The sequence below is a fragment of the Balaenoptera physalus genome (genome assembly GCF_965194825.1).
Source record: "Balaenoptera physalus genome assembly, chromosome: 11".
Lineage (NCBI taxonomy): Eukaryota > Metazoa > Chordata > Mammalia > Artiodactyla > Balaenopteridae > Balaenoptera > Balaenoptera physalus.
In genome coordinates, this window is record NC_138896.1 from 109,384,677 (window position 1) to 109,406,826 (window position 22,150).

The 22,150-nt window shown below is 55.6% G+C and overlaps 1 protein-coding gene across 2 annotated transcripts in view; it reads right to left on the reverse strand.

Annotated features, from left to right (window-relative positions):
• The window catches only part of EEFSEC (eukaryotic elongation factor, selenocysteine-tRNA specific), a 152,633-nt gene that overhangs the window by 84,469 nt on the left and 46,014 nt on the right, over window positions 1–22,150 (reverse strand). For both annotated transcript variants that reach the window (XM_082413984.1, XM_082413985.1), the window contains exon 2: window positions 3,290–3,497. In XM_082413984.1, the coding sequence (XP_082270110.1) occupies window positions 3,290–3,497 (208 nt within the window). The remainder of the gene's footprint in view (window positions 1–3,289; window positions 3,498–22,150) is intronic.

The window sequence follows — 22,150 nt, forward strand, 5'->3', positions numbered from 1 at the left end:
AAGAACGAAAACAACGTGACTAAAAAATGGGCAAAGGACTTGATAGCCATTTCTCCAAAGAAGACATACAGTAGCCAATAAGCACATGAAGAGATGCTCAACATCAGTCACTAGGAAACGCAAACCAAGACCCACAATGAGATACCACTTCATACCTACTAGGATGGCTATGAGAAAAAAGGAAAACAACAAGTGTTGGCGAGGATGTAGAGAAACTGGAGCCCTGATGCACTGCTGATGGGGATATAAAATGGTGCACCCACCATGGAAAACGTATGGAGGTTCCTCAAAAAGTTAAACATAGAATCACCATGTGATCCAGGAATCCCACTCCTAGGTACACACCCAAAGGAATTGAAGCAGGGACTGGAATAGATATTTGTACACCAATGTTCACAGAAGCATCATTCACAACAGCCAAAAGAAAACAACCCAAGTGTCCATCAAGAGATGACTAGATAAGCAAAATACGGCCTATACACACAATAGAATACTATCTGGCTATAAAAAGGAGTGAGATTCTCACACATGCTACAACACGAATGGACCTAAAGCATTATGCTAAGTGAAACAAACCAGACACAGAAGGCCAAACATTGCATGATTCCATTTATATGAGGTCCCCAGAACAGTCAAATCCACAGAGACAGAAAGCAGAACAGAGGTTACCAGGGCCTGGGGGAGGTGGGGGGGGGAGGAGTGACTGGTCAGTGGGGACAGAGTTTATGCTGGGGATCATGAAAAAGGATTAGGTTATTAGGTTAGGAAGGTATTTAATGCCACTTAATTGTACCTTTACAGATGGATAAAATAATAAACATTATGTTATTTTACTACGATTTTTTGAATGTGGAAGAAAGGGTGGGGGTGATACTATGCACGGTGAAAAGACAGGAATGGAGTAAACCAAAATGTCAGCAGCTGCTCTTCTGAGAAACCTTTGGGTGGTCTCCACTTTCTTTTAACTCCTTTTCTCTATTTTCCAAAGGTTCTTTCAATTACTCTTTGGATAGTAAAAAAAAAGTTTTGTTTTTTTAACACTTTTTAGGTGTTGATATGTACATAGCTCAGCAGTCTAAATTTCTCCTTTCTAGATAGAAAGTTTCTTCAAATTTGGACCAGCATTTACAAAGGATTTACCTAACAAGGGACCATAAGAAAAGGAAATCGTCACTTTTAAAATGATTTAAAGAAGTTCTCGGGGCTTCCCTGGTGGCGCAGTGGTTGAGAATCTGCCTGCTAATGCAGGGGACACGGGTTCACGCCCTGGTCTGGGAAGATCCCACATGCCGCGGAGCAACTAGGCCCGTGAGCCACAACTACTGAGCCTGCGCGTCTGGAGCCTGTGCTCCGCAACAAGAGAGGCCACGATAGTGAGAGGCCCACGCACTGCAATGAAGAGTGGCCCCCCCTTGCCACAACTAGAGAAAGCCCTAGCACAGAAACGAAGACCCAACATAGCAATCAATCAATCAATCAATCAATCAATCAATCAATCTTTAAAAAAAAAAAAAAAAAGAAGTTCTCGGCTACACGGAGGTAACAGCTAAGTTCTACGAGGTGACTGCCTTGGCTGGCCCGGGCCCATCGGCCCACTAAGCTTTCCTTACCGGAGCTTTTCCAGCCCTGTGCGTGCTGAATGAGGAGAGCAGAGGTGTCAAAGGCCCTTCAGTGGCCAATATCCTCTGGATGTGTGAGAAAGGCTGTGATTTGACCTTCAACCAATAAATTAAAATAGGAATAGTAATTTAAACCCGTAAGTGAGAATTTTCTTTAAATTTAACTAATCGAAATAGTTGATATTAATTTACCCTTAATAGTATCCTAAGCCCTTCCCAGAAGGTCTCGTTTATAGCAAATGACACTGACATTGTGCTGGGCTTTTATGCAGGAGTCCAAAGGACCTGGTCTCCCCTTTCTGACAAGTAAATAAAACGGCAGGGAGATCAAATAACTCACGAAAAAGAAGATATAATTTTTTATCTTCCTTTTTACAGTCTCATATCCACTTCCGCTGGGAATAACAAAGTCTGAATTCTTATGCAACACTTATCTAAATGTGTCGATTTTATCGGATTGATGAATTTTGCTAACAAAAGCAGCACTAGGAAATCTTTTATGACATATTTGGCCCATTCTCAGGGCTGAAGCTTTAATTTAACCAACTTGAGAATTCTGAGGGAGAGCTGCAGGTGTTAGATCTGAAAAAAAAATCATAAATGCGAAGGCGTATCAATCTTTATGACGGGGAAACAAAACCGTTTCCACTTGCGTGCCCTCCACAGGCAGGAGAAGGAGAGGTGGCCGAGGCAGGATATTGTCTCGGGCTGCATAGCAAAGAGGAAGCAGCACTGTCGCCCGGTGACCGCTATTTAGTATTGAGCAAAAGGCGCTGGCCCGGGGGGAGGAGAGGAGCCGATAAAACAAGGAGGTTTGCCGACACCGTGTGCTCAACAGAGTGTCTCCTCGTTTTCCGGACCACGTGGGAATAAGTCATGCCCATGGCTGCCCGAGTGCCCAGGTGGCTTTCTGCCCCGCGGTCCCCACACCCCTCCCCGCCACCGCCCTGCCCGGGAGCACCGTCACCCTCCTGCCCCCGCAGATCTCGACGGTAAGCGGCAAGAGCTTGACAGGGCCGGCGGGCCTCCTGCTCTGGACCTCCCGGGCCGCCCTGCCGTCCTCTCCCTGTCGGCTCCCTGCTGCCCCCTGGACTCCCCCCACCCCCCCTGCCCCTACTTCCCACAAGATGAAATCATAACCCCTTGGCATGAAATACTACAGGCCATGTGATCTGGCCTTTCTCCGTGTCCTCTCCATCAGTCCATCCACCCGTCCATCCATCCATCCGACTTCATAAGCCTCTGTGACAGACACATCTGCTCATCACCCAAACGCACCTCTCCCTTTCGATAACCGAGTTGCAGCTAAGCAGGTGGCGAGCAGGCAGGACTGAGTCCTCACTGACAGGATGGGGAGGGGTGGGGGGGCCTGTGGCTGACACCTGGACCCGTCTGGGCGGTGCCCGGCTCTGACTGCTCCCGCAGGATACACCCCACAGCGGTGAGCCGGCAAGACACGGGCAGCCTGGGTTTCCGAACGCGGTGCAGAGCTGGACCGCCCTTCCTATGACCCTCTTGTGGCTTCCTTGTGCTCCTGGCTCTTCTGGCCTTTTGCAACAGCACTGCAGCCTCCACCCGGGGTGCGAGCAAGCGCCCGGCGGGACCCTGCCTGCCCCATCCGGGTCGGCGGAAGCAGGTGCACCCCGAGGCCCTCTCATCAGCAAACCTACTTGGTGTTCTCTAGGGTCTTCTGCATCTTCTTGGTCATCTTATCAATCGCCGCCTGTCTCTTCCCTTCAGGTAGGAGGTCTGTCTTGTTCAGCACCACGACCAGCTTCTGGCAGGCGATCTGCCCAATCACAAGGCACTCAGCCGACTGGGTCTGCATCCCCTTGGTCACGTCAATGACCAGCATCATCAGATCGATGATCTGGGCCCCTGGGAGAAGAGAGGACAAGGTTAGGAGGAAACAGGGCAGCTGACTCTGCAGAAAGTTGCCCGACGCCCTAGGTCAGCAAAACGAGCCGAGATAAAGTTGGGGGTGTCGGGGTGCGAACGACAACCACGACCTCCCAGCACCAGGCAGGGGAGTCGCTCGACCGTGAACGCTGGCCCCCTCCCAGTTCTGTGACCTGATTCCCCTCATCTCTACACGGGCAGCCCGGCAGGCTCGCTGGGGGCTCCAGGAGCCCGTGTGTGTCATGGGGCTGGCAGGGCGATGACTCCCTACGCAGAAGCTCCTCTCATTGTGGCCAGTGTCACTGTGTCAGCCCGCGAGGTGAAAACCAGGTCTCAGCGTAGTCTCAAGCTGCTTCTTGCTGCTGGCAAGGATGGATGGCATCTTACGCTGATGAGAGCTGCTTGCTTCCTGTCTGACATCCCCCAGCCACCTGGCCTCCCTGCTGGTCCTTGGACCCCTGCCACCCGTAAGGTCTCTGCCCCAGCCCTTCCCCCTGCCCGGCCCGCTTGGCCAGGGGTAAACTGCCGGCCCTCTCTGAGTCCTGGCTCAAGTATCTCCCCTCGACGAGGCCCATCCGGACAGCTCGATCAGGACTGCAGCCCGCCCGCTTCCCATACGTTCCGAGCCTTCTTTTCCTGCCCTGTTTCCCCAGGACACTTAGCACCCTCCATCTGCCCGTGAAACTCACGCACTGCGCACTGTTTGCTCTGACCTGGCCTCTCCGACTGCCCTGAAGGGTGGGACGGAGGCCAGAGGACTGCCACTGATACCGCTTTCCCTTCTGGCTGGACTGTTGCTCTTTGCTGCCGACTTACAGAAGCCCAGAGGAGGTGCTGAGGGTGCGTGCATGGGCACTGTTAGTACCATTTCTCCTTTCAGGTGGATTGCTGCTCTTTCTTGCCAATTTATTTATTCATTCATTTAATCTATTTTTTCCATATTCTATTTATTTATTTGGCTGCGCCGGGTCTTTAGCTGCGGCATGCATGTGGGATCTAGATCATTGACCAGGGATCGAACTGGGGCCCCCTGCATTGGGAGTACCGAGTCTAAGCCCGCTGGACCACAGGGGGAAGTCCCTGTTGCCAATTTAAAGAAACTTTTTAAACACTACAGAGCCCAGAGGAGGTGCTGCGGGTGCGGCACGGGCACTGTTGATAACTGCTTCCCACTTGGACTGGATCGTTGCTCTTTGTTGCCAATTTAAAGAAACTTTTTAAACACTGAGGAGCATATCCTTTGTGGGGAAGGCGCATTTTAGGCTTCTCTCCCCAGTTATCTTTGGCTTTTATGACTTTTTCCATGCAGAAATGTTTGATTTTTATGTTGAAATGGTCAGTCTTTCCGTTTTTCTCTCTTGTTTCTGGGTTTGGTATCTTACCTAGGTACTTTTTTTTACTTTTGAGATTATATATATTTTTTCATGTGTTTTCTTCCAGTACTTGTACAGTTTTAAATGTCTATGTTTCAAACTTTAATCCATTTGGAATTTATTTTGATGTAAAGTGCACGATGGAGGTCTAACTTGAGTTTTATCTGGACGGCTACCCATTGTCCCTGAGTCACAGTTACGGGCTTTCCCCCGTTTACAGACCAGGACGGTGAGGCTCGGAAAGGGAGGGTGGGCACCCAGGGCTCTGCACCAAGCACCCTGCGCTCTCGGCCAGCACCCTCCCCACTCAGCTCTGCAGGTGTTTCGTTGCAAGTCTCCAGCCATGTATTGGGTTTTGGCGTCTCTTCCTTTTGGCAGGGCTCCAGCACCTGTCTTTGCTGCTGTCTCGTCCTCGCTGTTTGTTTTTCCTTGTGTCTTACATGGCTCTCTTTGTTGTTTCTCCTGTTCCTCCTCCGCTGACACTGCCCTGCTGTCCTCCGGGGCTCGTCAGGTGGTGATGAGGGACTGTGCCCGAGCTCGGGGCTGTCCTGGGGACACTGCCCGTTCGCCTTTGCACCTTGTCCACTCCCCTTCCTCTTCCCGTCCTCAGGCCCTTTCCCACCTGCTCTTCGGGACACCGTAGGGTCCCCAGAGACTCAGGAATGCAGGACTCTGGCCAAGAGGCAGCTGGCAATAGAAAAAGCAGACATTTGAATTCAGACGGCTCCGAGTTCTAGCCCTGCCTCCGCTGTTCACTGTCGTGTGACCTGACCTCAGAGTTCTCTCTATTAGAACGGGAGGGTCTCCTCCTCGTGGGGTTGTGGTGAGGGTCAGAGCTGACGCACATCAGGCAGAAGTCACAAGCTGACGTGCTGTCAGGAACCAGGCGGGTAGTACAAATGCCAGCGTAGGGGGCAACGGGGAGCTGCAGGGCCCCGGGTAAAAGTGCTCCTTGGCCATGTCAGGTGCAGGCCCGGTGTTGCCACATCCACCGACCTGTAAGGATTTTTTACGTGACCCCTCTGGGATGGTGAGTGTGGGCAGTTCGTGCAGGCTGAGCGGCGTCCTTCCCAGGGCCCACGTCTGCCGCCAGCCGTGTGCAGCCCCGAGCCCGGCTCGGCTCCCGGCCCGTGTGCCTGGCACTGGGGTTAGGCAGCCACTGTGGGGTTTCCCGCCAGTCGGGCGGCACGCTGGTTCTGCTGGATGCTGGGTCAGCTCGTCACCTACGGGATCCGGGGCGCCTGAAGCTTGCTCTCCTTCTGGCCCGTTTGGTGTACCTCCTCATTCTCCCAGAGAAGAGGAAGCCAGGCTTCGCAGCTCATGCATCGTGGCACCTGGGTGACCAGGGGAGATGTCCAGTCCTGCCCAGGCAGTCCCGCTCAGGCGGCTCACTGCTGGTCTGGGGGAGTCCAGCAGGGTGCTTATGGGGGAGCCCCCTTTGCAGGATCGCCTGCGCCCTGGGGGACACAGTGCTCCAGGCCACTGGCTGGCACTTACCAAGGTCCCTGTGGGGGCCCATGGGTCTGCTGGATTTGGGGGCTGGCAGTATTTTTTCCATGTGGCGGTCACTCCTCTCCCTCCTCCGCCAGGAAGAACCATCCCAGCAGCGCACTTCCTGGAGGCCCCTGTGCCCGAGGCGCTTCCCACAGCCCTGCATGTGTCCCCTCCGGCGACTCCGCCCACGAGTCCCCTTGCACAGACTGAGGAGGCTGCCGCAGGAGGGGAGTCGGTGTACTGGGAAATGGTCGTGGTGATAGCAGGATATCAACTTCCACTGCGGTTTACATTGTCGATAACGGTGCATTCGCACCGCTTAGTGAATACTTAATGTCACCAGTTAAATTTCTTTCTTCTTTATTTTAAATTTGATATTATTTCCCCTTTTTTCGGATGCCCATAGCTTCTGGTTAAAAATCAAATTTGGATTAAATATCTGATTTGCTAAAATGTTTAAAGTTTTATATTCAGTTTCTCCAGCAGAAAACTTCTTTTTTCCTGAACACATTTTTCCCCCTTTAGTCCCAGAAGGAAAGTTGCATCTCACAGATAACTTGTTAAATGCTGACCTTTGTAAGTTTTCCTTTATTTTTATTTCTGAAATGATTAAGATATATAATCTACAGAATTGGAAATTGTAATTTTTAAAAGTACTGAGAAACTTTAACCCTGTTATAATTATTCTACAAACCTTTAAAGGATTCTGTAGTCAGTACAACTAGATGAAAAGCTCTGATAGACTGAGAAATATAGAGGGTCATTTGTGAGCTGCAAGTTTTTGACTTGTGTTTCCCACCCACTCGCTCACTCTGCCCCTCTAGTCTCAGAATGATTTCCTACCCTGGGTTCGTGGGAATCGGGAAGGACACTGTTTGATTCATTCTGGGGAAATACTAGGGATTCTGAAAAAGACAAGACGGGCCAGTTATGTCACTTCCTGTCGTCTGATCAAAGTCTGATGAAGAAACAGAGTGACCAAGGGTTACTGCCAGGCGCGGGTGGTGCCTGGTGCCGACCCGGGTTTCCAGTGGGGTCAGTCAAGTCGCCGTGACCTCTGGACCCCTTAGAAGTCCCTGATGTTGGCTGCGCGGCAGCGGGGCTCCTGCTGCAGAGGTAGCGTGTGGGCGCTGGACTGAGGCTGCAGATGAAGCCCCACGGCCCCTGAGTGTTTGGGTCCCGTCTGCATGCATCTTTCTGGGTCTGTTAGCTCAGTTTTACCTCCCATTCCCAGGATCCCAGCAGGCATCAGAAGTGAGTGGGCAGATGGGGAGAGAACACAAGCCTTCCCCTCCAGCCTGCGGGCCAAGACGAGGCACTCAGGTAGTTCTCTACACCAGCAGGGCCGGAATCTCAGCGTCAGGACTGGACTCCTGGTCCACCGAGTGGAGGAGGTGGGGAAGCTACGGTGCGCTCACTCAGTCCAACAGAGATCAACGACGCCGCTCCCGAGCTGCGTCTTGTGCTGGAGGCTGCGAACACAGACCGAAATCCCGGGCCTTGGTCTGTGAGCCGCAGTGTGTGTGGGGGGTCTGAGCGGAGGAGCAGGGGTCAGCGCACGGCAGGGAGGGGTGCGAGGCACCACGGCCGGCCCCAATTCTGGCGTCCGGCGGGGCGGGGTGAGGACTGTGCGGGTGGAGGCTGGGCAGCGGCTGGGGCCCCGTTCGGAGGGACGGGCCATGTGGCCGACGTGATCTTGAATGGAAGCATGAAGGACTTCGGCTGGATCTTTAAGAGAACTTCCTGAGAGGCACGGCTGGTAAAGATGGGGCTGGATGGCTGGAGCTCTCCTCTGGGGGTCTGGAGAGCGGGCGTGTCCTACTTCAGGGAGGGAGTCCGAGTTACCCCACCCGTGGACCACGCCTGTGACCCCTGCCACGCCCATGGACACTACTACTATCACTACTGAGTTATGTGTGTTTAAATCAAGTCCTTTTTTTTTTTTTAACTTTTGGGTTATTTATTTATTTATTTATTTATGGCTGTGTTGGGTCTTCGTTTCTGTGCGAGGGCTTTCTCTAGTTGCGGCAAGTGGGGGCCACTCTTCATCGCGGTGCGCGGGCCTCTCATTATCGCGGCCTCTCTTGTTGCGGAGCACAGGCTCCAGACGCGCAGGCTCAGTAATTGTGGCTCACGGGCCCAGTTGCTCCGCGGCATGTGGGATCTTCCCAGACCAGGGCTCGAACCCGTGTCCCCTGCATTGGCAGGCAGACTCTCAACCACTGCGCCACCAGGGAAGCCCTCAAGTCCTTTTTTTGAACTCAAATGCATTTATATTAAAAAGAACTTTACATGACAGTAAATGCATTAAACTTGCTGTAAGTAGACGTTAACAGAGAAGATAAATAAAACAACAAAGCAAAACAATGGAATGCACTGTTGTTAGATGTTAACTAGAGTTGAAACTGTGAGCCCCAGGCCTGCTCTGATATTAAGGGATCAGCAAGAGCTGGTAAAAAGACACACTAGCCCTAAATCGAGTCTCTCTCTACGACAAAATAGGGGGACTGGATGAGAATTGGGAAAGGCATGACCTTCGACCCCGCCAGGGAGGAGTGTTGCCGGGCGCCAGGCATGGCCTCACACCATCTCTCCTGGCCGCCCTGGAAGCCCCGGACAGAGGACACACCGCTCCCAGCGGCCTCCTCGGAGGGGCGCACAGGAAGAGGAGAGGTGTCCACGCTTCCTCAGGGCAGAGGGGCCGAAGCGGGTCAGCCGCCACTCCTTCCCGGACGGAGGAGATGGAGGTGTGCGCGTGGGCTCCCGGGCCACGGGCTCTCACGAGCCAGGGAGTCCTGCCCCTGCTTCCTTAAGCTACTGTGTCGTAGTCTATCTCGGGTAATCTTTTTAGCTGACTTTGCACGACAGTACAACTCCTGTTCAAGAGCAGCGAAAAGGAGCAGAAAATGGAATTTGAAATGTAGGAATAAAATAATTGTGGCCCATGAGCTATAATTTGATTTCATGCTTTACAGGGAAATGAAAGAAGGCTTCCTTAAAATGTGCGGTTTCTGCTCTCTCCCCCCTCCCCCTCCCCCCTTTAACCATTTTAGGATTTCCTCTAGCTCCGAAGAGAAAATAGGATTGTGGAAAACGTTCAGCTCTCAAGTGTCACTGCCACTCAGGGGCCAGCTCGGTTTAATGTGAACTTCCCATTCTGGGTAAGAGGAAATTCTTCAATTAATAAACCGGGTGTGCGGAGGCCAGTCTTTAAGGTTTAATCAATTTCATCTGTACTTAGGATAAAAAGACTGACTATTCTACTTTTTTTTTTTTTTTCGTTTTCCTTCTTTAAAAAAATAATAAAATGAATGTTTTATTTTAAATTCTTTGAGGTTCGTATCTCCTGTTTCAGGAAATATTGTCTATTTCATGCAGTGACTATGAAAACTGCCCCCTCCTTTTTTACTTTTGCTAAGAATCTTTTTTCAAAAATAACTAAATTATCCTCTGTCCTCATATACTATAACAGCTTGGGAGATGATACGAATTATACAGGATTTTGGCAGACACCTTGTAGGGGGCTGGGGAGAGAGACGAATCACCAAATATGGATGCAAGAGCTCCTTCTGAACAAACACTGAGAGGTGGATGAGGGAGCGTGCGCCCGCAGCCCCTTCACCACCAGGGACGTCTGTGGCCCAGACAACCTCACCCAGGAGGCCTGCCCTGTGGTCATCTGCAGGCACGAGGACCTCAGAACGGAACCAGGGCGTCTCCCCAGCAGGACCGAGTAAACATTCGGACTTGCTGACCAACCAGGACCGACAGGACTGCCCGGGACAGAGAACTCCTGAATCTCTGTCACGTGGTCCCTGGACACGCGGGGCCCGGTCGGATTCGGGGACAGAGGCCGTGGTCAGGCCCCACGGTGGCGAGTCTGCGCCTCGGCTCCGTGTAGCAGCTAAGCACTCTGGGCCGTCTCTTCATCTACAGAATGGAGATAAAGCCACTACGAACCTTTCCCAAGGCTGTGTGGTGGGCCTCACACAGCACTTGGGACCCACAGGGCAGGAGGTCCCGTCCGACCTAGGTCCTCCCCATGCTTTCACAAGGGGCCTGGGTGAAAATGCTACTTTTAAGTCAGTGTTTTTCACTAAAACTCTGCAAACCCAGGGCCCTGTCAGTGTGAGTTCCATTGTGAGAATGAGCACGAAAGCCTCGCCGCTCTGAACAGCGGCTGCAACGATCAAAGGTCTCAACGTGCCTGGTCAAGGTGCAGCCAACAGCCCATCTCTGCAAGAGAAAGCTGGGGCTCAGAACAGCGACTAACAGTACTCAGCACACAGTAACCACTCACTAAGTGAGAGGGGAGTGGGGGAGAGGGGGAGGGGGCGGGGAAGGGGAGGCATCCAGGAGGCACAACTGCCGCAGCTGCTGGACCAAGGTAGTGGAGCCAGGAGCAGAGCCGGGCTCTGCCTGACCTGAGGCCCCTTGTCCTTCCACCAGGCCTCCTCCTTGAAGTGGCACCAAAGAGGATTTCTCTTGAAGACAGCAGCCTGTGATCCCAAGGAAGAACCGTGCCCTGGGTTTAGGGCCCACATGCCTTCGCTCCCCGGGGAGAGGTGTGAGGGGAAATGCCTGCAGACACAGGTCACGTGAGAACAAGGACGGCATGTGGGGGGGACAAGCTGGCTCCCACCTCGGCCCCACCTCCCTGCCTGTCCAGGGAGACCGGGTCGCTGAGCCTCACCCTCACCCGTCTGCAAACAGGATCCCCTGTCACCTACAGGGCAGCGTGGGGCTCCCAGATCCCACGTGCAAACCTCACAGCCCCAGGACCTGGCCCAGCAGGTGCTCACATGGGCGTGACTGAACCTGAGTTCTTGTCCTCACCCATTCCGGCACCGGACAAAGGCCTGTCCTGAGGCGGGGGTGGTGGGCAGACGTGAACACCTGTAGGGCCTGGTGGGTCCTCAACTGAGCGGCACGCCTGGCGCGAGACGAGGCCAAGTCTAGAGGCCGCAGCCATTCCTGGGCCCTGGCTGGAGGGGACAGTCCCCCCTCAGCTCCAGCCCACGGAGCCAGAAAGGAATGTGGGCCTGGAGTTGTCAGATCTTCTGGTTTTTCAAGAGAAGCCAAAAATCTGGACCATTGTATGAAATTTGCCAATTTTAAAATGTTGACAACCAATTCAAAACAAAATGTTTAAACTGTATGGCCCAAACAAAACATGTCCATTGGCCAAAACCAGCCTGCAGCTCCCAGTGTGAGGTCTCTGGAGGGAGTCTTCCCGAGGAAGAGAGGTGGGAGGAACCAGGACCAACATCCACCTCTTTGGCCGCGTGAACCAGGAAAGCACCAGGGACCATCTGCGGAGCTCCGGCCCCTCCTGCCCCCGCGACCCACACTGGGCCTCGGTGGGGACAGAAAGGTACATCCTGGAGGGAAAGGGCGGCAGGCCCTCCGCTGTCACCAGATCCCGGTGGGCTGGAGCAGGGGACACGAAGCCACGGGCCTGCAGCCAGACAAACCTCAGCTCGGACCCGGCCCCTGGAGGCCACAAGGGGCGAGCCTCCCCTCCCCGACTCTTCCCGACTCTCTGTGGTCTGGATGAGGTGGCCCTCCCTTGGGGTGCCGTGGTCCCCACGCTGCCCAGGACAGCCCTGTTCTGTGACTCGCCCGTGCCCCTGAAGCCTCCGCCCCGGGACAGAGCCCCTGACGGGCAGCAGCGCAGAGCCGGTGGTCAGCGAGTGCCCCTGCAGGGAATGAACAGAACTGGGACGCAGTTAAAGCACTGAGCAGGGCCCTCCACCAGCCACGAACGGATTCTTCTCTGTTCTGTAGTGGTGACGTCCTCCTACACGCCAAAGAGGCACGTGTGCTTGTCCAGAAGCAGAGACAGAAGGAAGAAGGGAGCAAGGACAGGACCGCACGCTGTGAACACCAGGGGGCTGGGACCTGCAGAGAGAGGGCCCAGGGGCCTCCAAGGGCTGCATTCCCCCAGGAGAAGAGCCCCAGTGAACCCCAGCGAGGGGGAGGAGGGGCCCTCACGAGTCCACCTGAGAGATGAAGAAGCTGAGGCTCAGGGTGGGGAAGAAACTCAGCCAAGGTCGCAGATCCTGACCCCTCTGAACCCCCCTCCCAACCACCACCACCGTGGAGGTGGGTCCACCACTCACAAGGCACCGCGACAGGAAAACCACCCTCAGCTTGTTCTGAGGGACGATGGTTGCTGTGGCCTCGGACACAGACAGGCCCTCCTAGAGACGGGGCCCCAGGCCACGGCGAGCCCCCCCTCTGAGGCAGAGAAACCACGGCAGGTGTCCCCAGGCCAAAGGCGCTGGAAGGGTGAGGCCCGCCGGGCTCCTCCGACTGAGACGGTCTGAGTGCTCAGGGTCGCAGAGCCTGAGAGCGTGGCCTCAGGAAACTGTTTACTGGAGAAACAGGAGAAAAAGAAAGAAGAAAAGAGGGGGGAAATCTACCATAAAAAGTAAGTAAAATCAGCAGAATTCCTTCATGAAAAGGGTGGAATTAGCATATGGCCTCAGCTGCCAAGTGAGGCCATTGAAGCAAGCAATGAAAATGAGTTCAAGACACAATTAGACGTTTTTCTGGACGGAGAGAGAGGGGACTGAGCAGGCGGCCGCGTTTCAGAGGGAGCAGCAGGGCACGTTCAGGGCAGGGCCACCGTGCGAGAGCCCTGAGCACTGGCTGGGGGGCGGGGGGCACCACCTGGGGCCTCTCCCCCCGCGTTACACTGCCACGCCGCCTCCTGCAGAACCTGCAGCCACCCGCGGCCCGAAATGAAAGTCTGGCTCGATCCCCCTCGTGCCTCTGCTGCTGCCCGCGGGGCCGGGCGCCGCCTTCAGGGACTAGCGTGGCCGAGTCCCTGCCCTCAAGGAGCTCACAGTCTGGTGGGGGAGACGCACACAAACCCGCAAGGTCAACACAGTGAAGTACATCAAAGTAAGACGTGAAGTTTCTGCTGAGCAAGCACAGAAGAGGGGAATTTAGCAACTGGAGGGAGGGAGGAGGCCGGAAAGCAGAGGGAAGGGCCTTTCAGGGCTGAGGACACAGCAGGAGGCCACGGAAGCCCAGCCGCCAGCGCCTCAGAGGATGCCCATCACTCGGTTCCCCTGGACCCTCGGGGACAGGGCCAGATTCCCTCGGAATGACCAGAGGTGCCAACCGCTGGCTCGGGGACCAGATATGACTCAATGGCAACAACTCGGGACAGCTGTTCCCAATCTTCCCAAGAGTGCGGCACATGCGGCCTCCCAAGGCACGGGAGACGCTGGGTCCTCATGGGCGACACAGTCTGTTAGGCCCTCTCTAGCCCAATGGGTTCCAGTGTCCTCCTTCGGGTGGCTCGCTGACGGATGGTCCAGCTTCGTCAGGCTCCCTGGGCCCCGTCTCCTTCAAGGTGGAGTGAATGTTTACCCTCAAAGGACCTCGAACCTCTCCTCTGTGCTCACGGCAGGCTCGCTGGCGCAGGGCATCTCCACAGCCCCTGGGCCCCCGGCCCGACCCTGAGTGGGGTCCCACCTCCTGCACACCCGCGAGTCAGAACCAGCTCTGCCGGCCTCTTGAGTCCACACAGCGGGCCTCTCAGATTGAAGCTGGGAGTGATGGGGATACTGAGAAGAAAATGAGGCTTGGCCCCTGCACCCAGCACCCTACATACAGACCAGGGGAAGGAGTGACACGTGCTTGGCACTTGTCCTTCCAAAGCCCCATCAGGCTGTCTGCCGGCCGCCGACCACCTTCCACGGCGGCAGGGGGAGGAGAGGGGGCGCGGGGTCTTCAGCAGGGCAGGGCAGGCACTGACTCCATGCCCCGTTCTCCTCCCAGGCAGAGAGCAATGGCCTTAAGCTCCCACTTATAACAAGCACTGTGTGCCCAGCACCGCATGCAGACGCTCACAACTCCGCTCACGCCACCCCCACGACGGCCCAGCAAGGGGAGCGCCGTGATTCCACCTTCCAAAGGCAGCAGCTCAGTCAGGGAGGTCCGTTCACAGGCCCAAACACACAGCGAGCAAGCGGCAGGGCCCAGCTCCTCCACCGCCCACCAGAGCTCTCTCATACCCACGTGATCTCATTTTCCAGGGCCTTGCCCCCACTCTTGCCCCGGCTCCTGCCCCCGCCCCAGGAGGAGGTGCTTGAGAAGAGACGCCAAACCAAAGAAGAAGCCACACCTACAGAACTCAGGAAAGCACTACACTTATGATTACAGCTCTATTATAAAGGATACAAATCAGGACCAGCCAAAGGAAGAGACACACAGGGCACGACCTGGGCGGGCACAAACACAGGCCTCTACCGTGGAATCAGGGCTCGTCACCCTCCTGGCACATCAATCTCTTCACCAACCAGGAAGCCCCACTGAGCCCCTGGGTCCAGAGTTTTTATTGTGGTTTCATTACTTAGGCACGAATGATTGAATCACTGGTCGTGAGACTGAACTCGACTGATCTGCTCTGCCCTCCTCAGAGGTCAAGAGGTCAGGCTGGTGTCTCTGGCCCAAAGCCCCAGCCCACTAGTTACATGGGCTGGTCTCTAGTCTTCCTCTAGCATAAACTCAGGTGTGGTCCAGGGGACCACCAGGAACAGCAGAGACACTCCGGTCACTGGGGAAATTCCAAGGTTTCAGAAGCTCTGTCGCAGGATCCCAGGACACAAGCCAGATTCCTTATTATATTAATACAGCAGTAAGGCTAAAACACGCTCACACACCACTGCCCTCCACCCGTCCCCCACTCGCGGCTGCTGAATGCGTCGCGCTGTGACAGCTGCTCTGAGGGACAGTCTGAAAGGCAGCAGAAGCCCCCGGAGCGCTGCTAGAGCGGAAGACACCGTCCACGGCACGTCGGTTCCTCGAGGAGGGAGGGGTGGGCGCTGCGGTGGGACAAGCCGGGGGCGCCGCGGGGCCAGTAAACACGCGGTCAAAGAGCGCTTAATGACACAGGGCAGGCTCATGGCTCAGCACCTAAAATGTTACATTCAGTGGGATCCCTCTTAGGAAAGGGGTTATGTCACAATACTAACAGGAGTTATCCTGAGTAACTAGATTCTTATTTCTCCCTCATACTTTCTCCTATTTTCCACATTCTCAACAGGCATAAATTATTATACATTCAGGGGAAAAGGGCTTTTAAAAAATAACACGTGAAGAATAACATTACATACACTAACTCCCATGAAGCAGTAATAAGCTACTTAATCTGAAAGTACATGGCAGTGACTGTATTTTCAGTATTTAGAATTTCTTTTTGGTTCTTTTTCATAATGTCCTAAGCTCACAACGTGTTCCACTTCTTCATTTACATTTCAAACATTCGTATTTTAAAGCCCCTTCCAGATTTGTTTCATGGTTTCTGGTTCCTAGGACGGGGATTTCCGCACTTGTGCCTATGGGATGCCTTCTGCACGGTGGTAACTTTCCTTGTACGCCTCGTGACTGGTCCTCAGCCGGGGCTGTTTTCCGTGGGAGGTCCCAGTGCGTGACTGGAGCGTGCCCGGGGGGTGGCCGGACTGTGGGGCCAGGGCCACGTGCGTCACCAGCGCTTCCGTAACACGGATGACGCGGACGTGAGTGCACTTGGTCTCAGGGGCCCTGTCTTCTCCTGGGGCAGCCATTTAACCTCGCCCTTTTGGAGGAGACCTTTCCTAGTCCCTCGTCTCCGTTTATGAGGGATCCTCTACATCTCCAGTGTGGACGCCCCTGCGAACCAGCTGGCGTCCAGGCCTGTTCGCCGCTGTGCCTCTGACGCCTTTCCACGTCCAGCCCTTGAAGACGCTCCTTCCTGGCTTCTGCACCTCCATCTCCTCGTGCTTCCCCACTTCACCCAGCCTGTCAACGTCTGTGGGACCCAAGGCTCCCAGGGGCCACGCAGCGCACTGTGTCACCCACACGTCTGAAGCGACGGGGCAACTATAAAGGGTCAAGGGGGCACGCAGCGAGGGACACTCGACCTCACGGCCCTCTCACCAGCTGACAACAATGATGGAAGCTGAATGTACTGGAGGTAACTAGGCATCATTTTAGTCAACAGAGAACTATAACCAGAGCTGTGTTGTAGACTCTGCGTCGCCAAGACCTGGATGTGAACCCTGGTTCTGCCAGCGCTGCAATCTGGGGCCTCTCACCCTCAGCCCCCCACTCACAGGGACATAGTGAGAACTGGCCTGAAGCCCAGTCTGCTGGGGCCCGTCCCCGGGGAGCTGATCTTTGCTGTACCTGGTGTCACAGCTCACACTGAAGAACAGGCTGGGAGAGCTCTGTACCAGCTACAGGCAGAGCCTCAGGACAGCGATTGTAAAGCAGGGACCGGGGGTGGGGGGGTTGGTGCTGGGAATGGCCGGGGAGCTTCTAGCACCTGGAAGGATCCTCAGGCTGCGGCTAGCAACAGCCCCAGCTGCACATCCCCACGGGGACTCTGGGGAGCCTGGCCACTGGCGTCCCTGCCTGAGGGCTGACCGTGTGCACCCCCTTCCCGAACGGCCGCAGCCCCTTGCAACCGCTCCAGGAACCACACAGAGAGCTCCGCGAGTGGGAGCAATGACCACTGCGCCTGGACCACCTCTAGAGAGGGGACGTGTCTGATCATCCACCTCCGAAGCTGCTCCCTGGAAGGAGCTCGGGCACCTTCGGGTGACAGCCCAGGCCACGGAGCCAGAGTCTGGCTGTGAATCTCAGCCCTGCTGCTTCCAGACCTACTGCCGCAGTGACGTCACCCTTTGTCCTCGGTTTCCTCATCCGCAAGACGGGGTGACAACAGTGCCGGCCCCTGGGGCGGTGGGAAACAAGTCACCACGATACCGCGCCTGGCACACAGTAGGTGCCGTGGAAGGCTCGGCTACTGTCCGTGCCAGGGGTCATCTCCGTGCTCCCGAGCGCTACGGGCAGCAAAGCTGCGCTCCCAGGACGCGCGTCAGGGTAACGGGGGCAGCTGCGGCCAAAGGCTCAGCCAGCAGGGATGCACCGGACGAGCACGCCCTCAGGACTCACCGGGCAGTGCACTTGGTCCCAGCTCCACCACGGGCCCAGCACTAGCCTGAGGGGACACAGCAGTGCCACAAAGCAAGCAAGGCCCTGCCCTCACAGAGTGGACGCTCCAGCACCAGCCACTGACGCACTCACGCAGAGACGACAGACAGTCAGGAAGTGAGACGGGACTGGGGCCCTGAGCGGCGGGTGCAGCAGGCAACACTGAGAGGGGAGGCGGGAGACGCCCTGGGGGGCCGAGGGGGACGGGTTTGCTGCAGCGGGAGCCGCGGGCAGAGGCCCCGGTGAGGGTGCGTCTGTGCCGCGGACCCCGCCCGCCAAGGCATGGCCTGGACTTCCTCGCACTGGTAGCTGAGGGCCAGCGGCCGAGTGCTGGGTGGGGAGTCCGCGGCGGTGCCCGGGGACGGTGAGTACTCAAGGCAGTGGCCGGGGAGGCCGGCTCGGGGAGGCCGGGCCGCGGGAGGGCGTGCGAGTACAGACCCTCTACCCTGCCAGCGGCCTCCCTCCTCTCGCCGCCTGCTCCCACCGTCTGTGAGCTTCTCAGCAGAGGCCCGGGGCCCCCTTGGCTGCGGAGGCTCCCGGAACCCCGTGACTGCAGCTGAGGCCGGCGATAGGAAGGGGAGGGAGCCCTGTCCTCCTTAGGAGGAAGGCCACAGAGAAGGTCCAAAACCAAGACAAACAAAAAGTACATAACGAAGTTACAGAAGAAATCATCAGCTAGAGAGTCAGGATGGCCGTGCTGGAGAGAGGAGGGCTGCGCCCTTGCTCCCGCGTCTGCTGCCCACCTCCTGGAGGCCGGGCCCCGCACAGCCCCCGGCAGCCAACGCCCAGCCCAGGACCGCCCTTCTCAACCCAAGCCCAAGCCTCTGGAAGCACAGGCAGAGGAGGACTGAAGGAACAGAACGAGACGAGACGCGATGAGGACAGGGGCGCAGCCGTCCTCGGAGGCGGGCGCCACACTCAGCCCAGGAGGCCACCCATCTGTTGGCTAAAAGCAACTAAACCAGAAACTGTTTCAAGCTACAGCTGGTGTCTGGGCCACTTTATCAAGCACTTGAGACACAGAGCTGATTATTCTTCTGGCAACAGCGAAAACAGAAAGGCTGAAAGCACGGAGTCTGTCACCAGCTGTTTCCGGAGCGGGTCTTACAGTCACATCTGGGTTGGGGCCAGAGACGGCAAAGAGGTCCACTCGGGAGGCCTGCTGCGGTTGGTCTTGTTCTTTCATCCCCCTCTTGCGTTTCGCCGCCTTGAGTCACGCAGAGCAAAACCCCTTGCACAGCATCTTTCGGTGCTTTAGATGCTATTTGCAAAGAGCCCCTTAAAAAGGGACTTGGGTTAAAAGAAACGTGTGTGTGCTGTGGTCTTGACTCATGGTCTCTGCCCCCTTACTTGGATCTGGATTCCCACACCAGCTCTCTCCCCACTGGCCGGCTGCGTGGCTGTGGCCAACCTCTTCAGCCCATCCCAAGCCCCAGTTCCTCACCTGTGACACCTGAGGGGCTGTGGAGCTTGCCGAGCGTCAAGCACAGAGCCTGGCACGTAGAAGGTGCCCAACAAACGGGACATGATTAAGATCTGACTGGTTCTCACGGCTCACACCACCCTTTCCCTAACATCATCGACACCCATGGATGTGGGGTCATGGGTAATTTTTATTTTCTTCTTCCTGTGCTGTGTTCCAAAATCGGGACAAGAAAATTCACTTCGCAATAACTATAAATACTTTACAACAAAAATCATTACCTACTAAAATGTCAGAGTGAAAATGCCTGGGCTATTCTTAGATGATAAGACTCCATCCCAGGACCAGAGGTCTCCCTCTGCTACGCCAGGGATCTGAAAACAGTTTTCAGCACCACTGCCACAGCCAGCCGGACAAAGGCTGCCCCCACCCGCCTCTCCGGTCAAAGGATTCCAACCTCTGTCCCCATTCCTAAGGTCCCCATTGCCCTAAACCAGGACCACACTGGGCCCCGTTCCGAGAGTGGCCCAGCGAGAAACTCGCCAGAGACCTGTGGTTTCTGCAAGCTGGGCTAACAGGGCTCCTGGGGGTCTTGTGAGCGATTCACTGGGAGACGGGGCGAGTGAGCTGAGTGCTGAGGAGTGAGAGGGTGTGAGATCCAACCCATGCAGAGGCCGCTGCCAGAGGCTGGTCGAGGGGTGGAAGCGGGGGCGGGCAGGCAGGGCCCCGGGCTGGGGCAGGAAGAAGGCCGGTACAGGCCACCAGCTGCTCCAGCGTGGGCTCAGCACGTCCAGCCCGAGCACAGCCGTTTGGAGCTGGTTTCCAGCTCCAGGTCTGCAGACCTGAGGGTGGACACAACGCGCCCCAGGGCAAGTGGGGCCTGGTGACTGGCCAACCTTTGATGTCCCTCCAGGCCACAACTGGCCAGGTCCTCAGACTTGTTTATTTCTCCTGTATAACTTTTGCAATGCTTCAACTAAACAGACACTTTTTATCAACCATTTCCAGAGCAAGAAAAATAGCCGAATGCTTGGTTTGTAACGGAAGCTGGTAGCTGTGCTGGGCTGGGGGACATGTGAGAACAGCTCCCACTTTGAGGGATTCGGAACCCACGAGGGAACTGCATCTGCTGCCGATATGGTGACCCAGTGCCCCGTCCACCAACTGCTCACAGAGCCACTCTCCTCTGAGGTCCTCGACCCCCGGCTCCGTCTCTCTGGTTACTTGGCAGGAACCCCAGGCCAAGCGCCAGGCACAGGCGGGGCCCAGATCCAGCCACTCAGTCTCTGCTGCGTCTTCTGCCGGGGGCACTGACTCGGCAGCGAGAAAGTTGAGCCCAGAGCCACGGGCAGGTCCGCAACCTTGCAGGAGGCAGCCGGCCTGAGAAACAAGCGGGCACGAGGGACACGGCCCGGGAGATAGGGGGCCCTGGATCCAGCTGGGCCTAAACCCAGCCCACAAATCGTGCTGGTTGTGAGAAGCAGTTTGGGATGAATTTCTGTCCTTTGCCAACGAAGATTACGTACTAACATGCTTTAACAATTCTACCCAACTCAAGTGTCCTGATTTTAGTGCCTCCATGGCATTTTCCAAGCAACTAAAGTGACTGCTTACACACATGATCTCACTTGAACCACCGACGCTGTGCAGGGCGCATCATGGCTACCCTTACTTCACAGACAAGGCCGAGGAATTCTTCACTTCCGCCGTCGCTGTCGCAATCATCATCGTTTTACCCAAAGTCACACAGATGTTAGGCTGTGCAGCCGGGATCCAGATTCACATCCTCTGAATCCAAAAGCTACACTCCTCCCCCCCAGGAAGGCCCCGCTGCCTCGGTGTGCACAGTCCTGTCCTAAATGCAGGCAGAGACACGAAGGCCGTGGGCCTCACCCCTCACATCAAGGGCTTGCAGTCGCCTGGAACTTGGACGTAAGTCCATGAGCCCACTAAGGATGTGGAAAGCCAGAACACAGCTAAGAGTGCAAGTGTGAGGTCCAGGCACCATCCACACGGCAGGGAGGTGAGATGGCGCAGAGGCCACATCCCAGAGTCGGAGGCTGGTGCAGAGTCTCCCCATCGCTGTGACCTCAGCGACCCAGGGCCGCACCTTCAGACTCAGTTCTCCACCAGCCGCCGGGACTCCCCCACTCCCCTATCAACCAAGGTTTCCTCAACGGTGTGACTGTGCTGTCGCACCCCACCCCCAAGACTGAGGAGGTGCTCCCTCTTGCCCATGCTCCTTCTTCAAAAGCACCTTAATTATAGCTCTCAAGTGACACAGAGCACGGCAATTTCCAGTTTCCCTCCTGGAAACAAAGAGGCCTCAGGAATTCTACAATCCTACATCACTTAGTTAATACTCCGGTGTCAGATGATGGCCTCTGGGTCTGTACTAGGTCACTTTCCGCGTAAGTATCTTCCATGGTGGCTGCAAATAGTCACTGAAGGAACTATGCCTCACTGGCGGAGACAAAATGTTTAGTTCAGCTGTCTTATTTTATGTAACTGAGCAAACCGAAACTTTAAAAATCTCGTATCATATTTCGAACCAACTTGCATTGTATTAGTGATGTGTCACTGAATGATTTTCCTTAGGTCAAAATTTTTTCTTATGAAATCCTAATATAATATTAAAGATGCTCCAGAAAAGAAAAGTCAGCCAGGACTCCAACAGGACCTGAAGGCAAGTCCCGCCACACAGCGGCTCCTCCAATGTTGCTGACTCCTGTGCCACCGTCACAAAGGCTGCTGCACCCACCACACCTCCTGGCCTCACTGTCATCTCTTGAGGCCTCTGCCCAAGGAGCTCATTTCTAGTGAGAGGACAAAGGCAACACACCCCAGAGACTTGCTTCCACAGAACCTTCCCCAAGCTGCCACCCATTTTCGAGGGAAATTGAGGTGAAATGACAGTTGAGTCCTACATTGCAAGAAGGGGGGAGGGAGCTGGAGGAAGGAAAATGGAGGGGGGGCGGGGAGGGATGGGAGGAGGGGCCGTCACCTGTAGGTACTGTTTTCTAAGGCTCTTACTCAGGTTGAACAAGTTTGAGGTTTTAAAACGAAGCAAGAAACTCTGAATTATAGACATAAATGTACTCTAGTCTCATGCTGATGTTCAAAGATGCCATCTTCTTGAACTGGAGCCCCGGACGGCCTCTGCGATGTGGGCAGAGCCCAGGCTGCTGGTGCAGGCTCCCGGCTGCCCGCCCTCCACCCACCCTCCGACCCCAGCTGCCTCCTGCGGGTGGGCTTCCGGGGAGGCAGGAGAAGCCTTCTCTAGAGCCGCCTCCCTTCTGCCCGCTGACCAGGCACCGGGTGTGGCAGGAAGTGCTGGGCGCCCGGCCCCC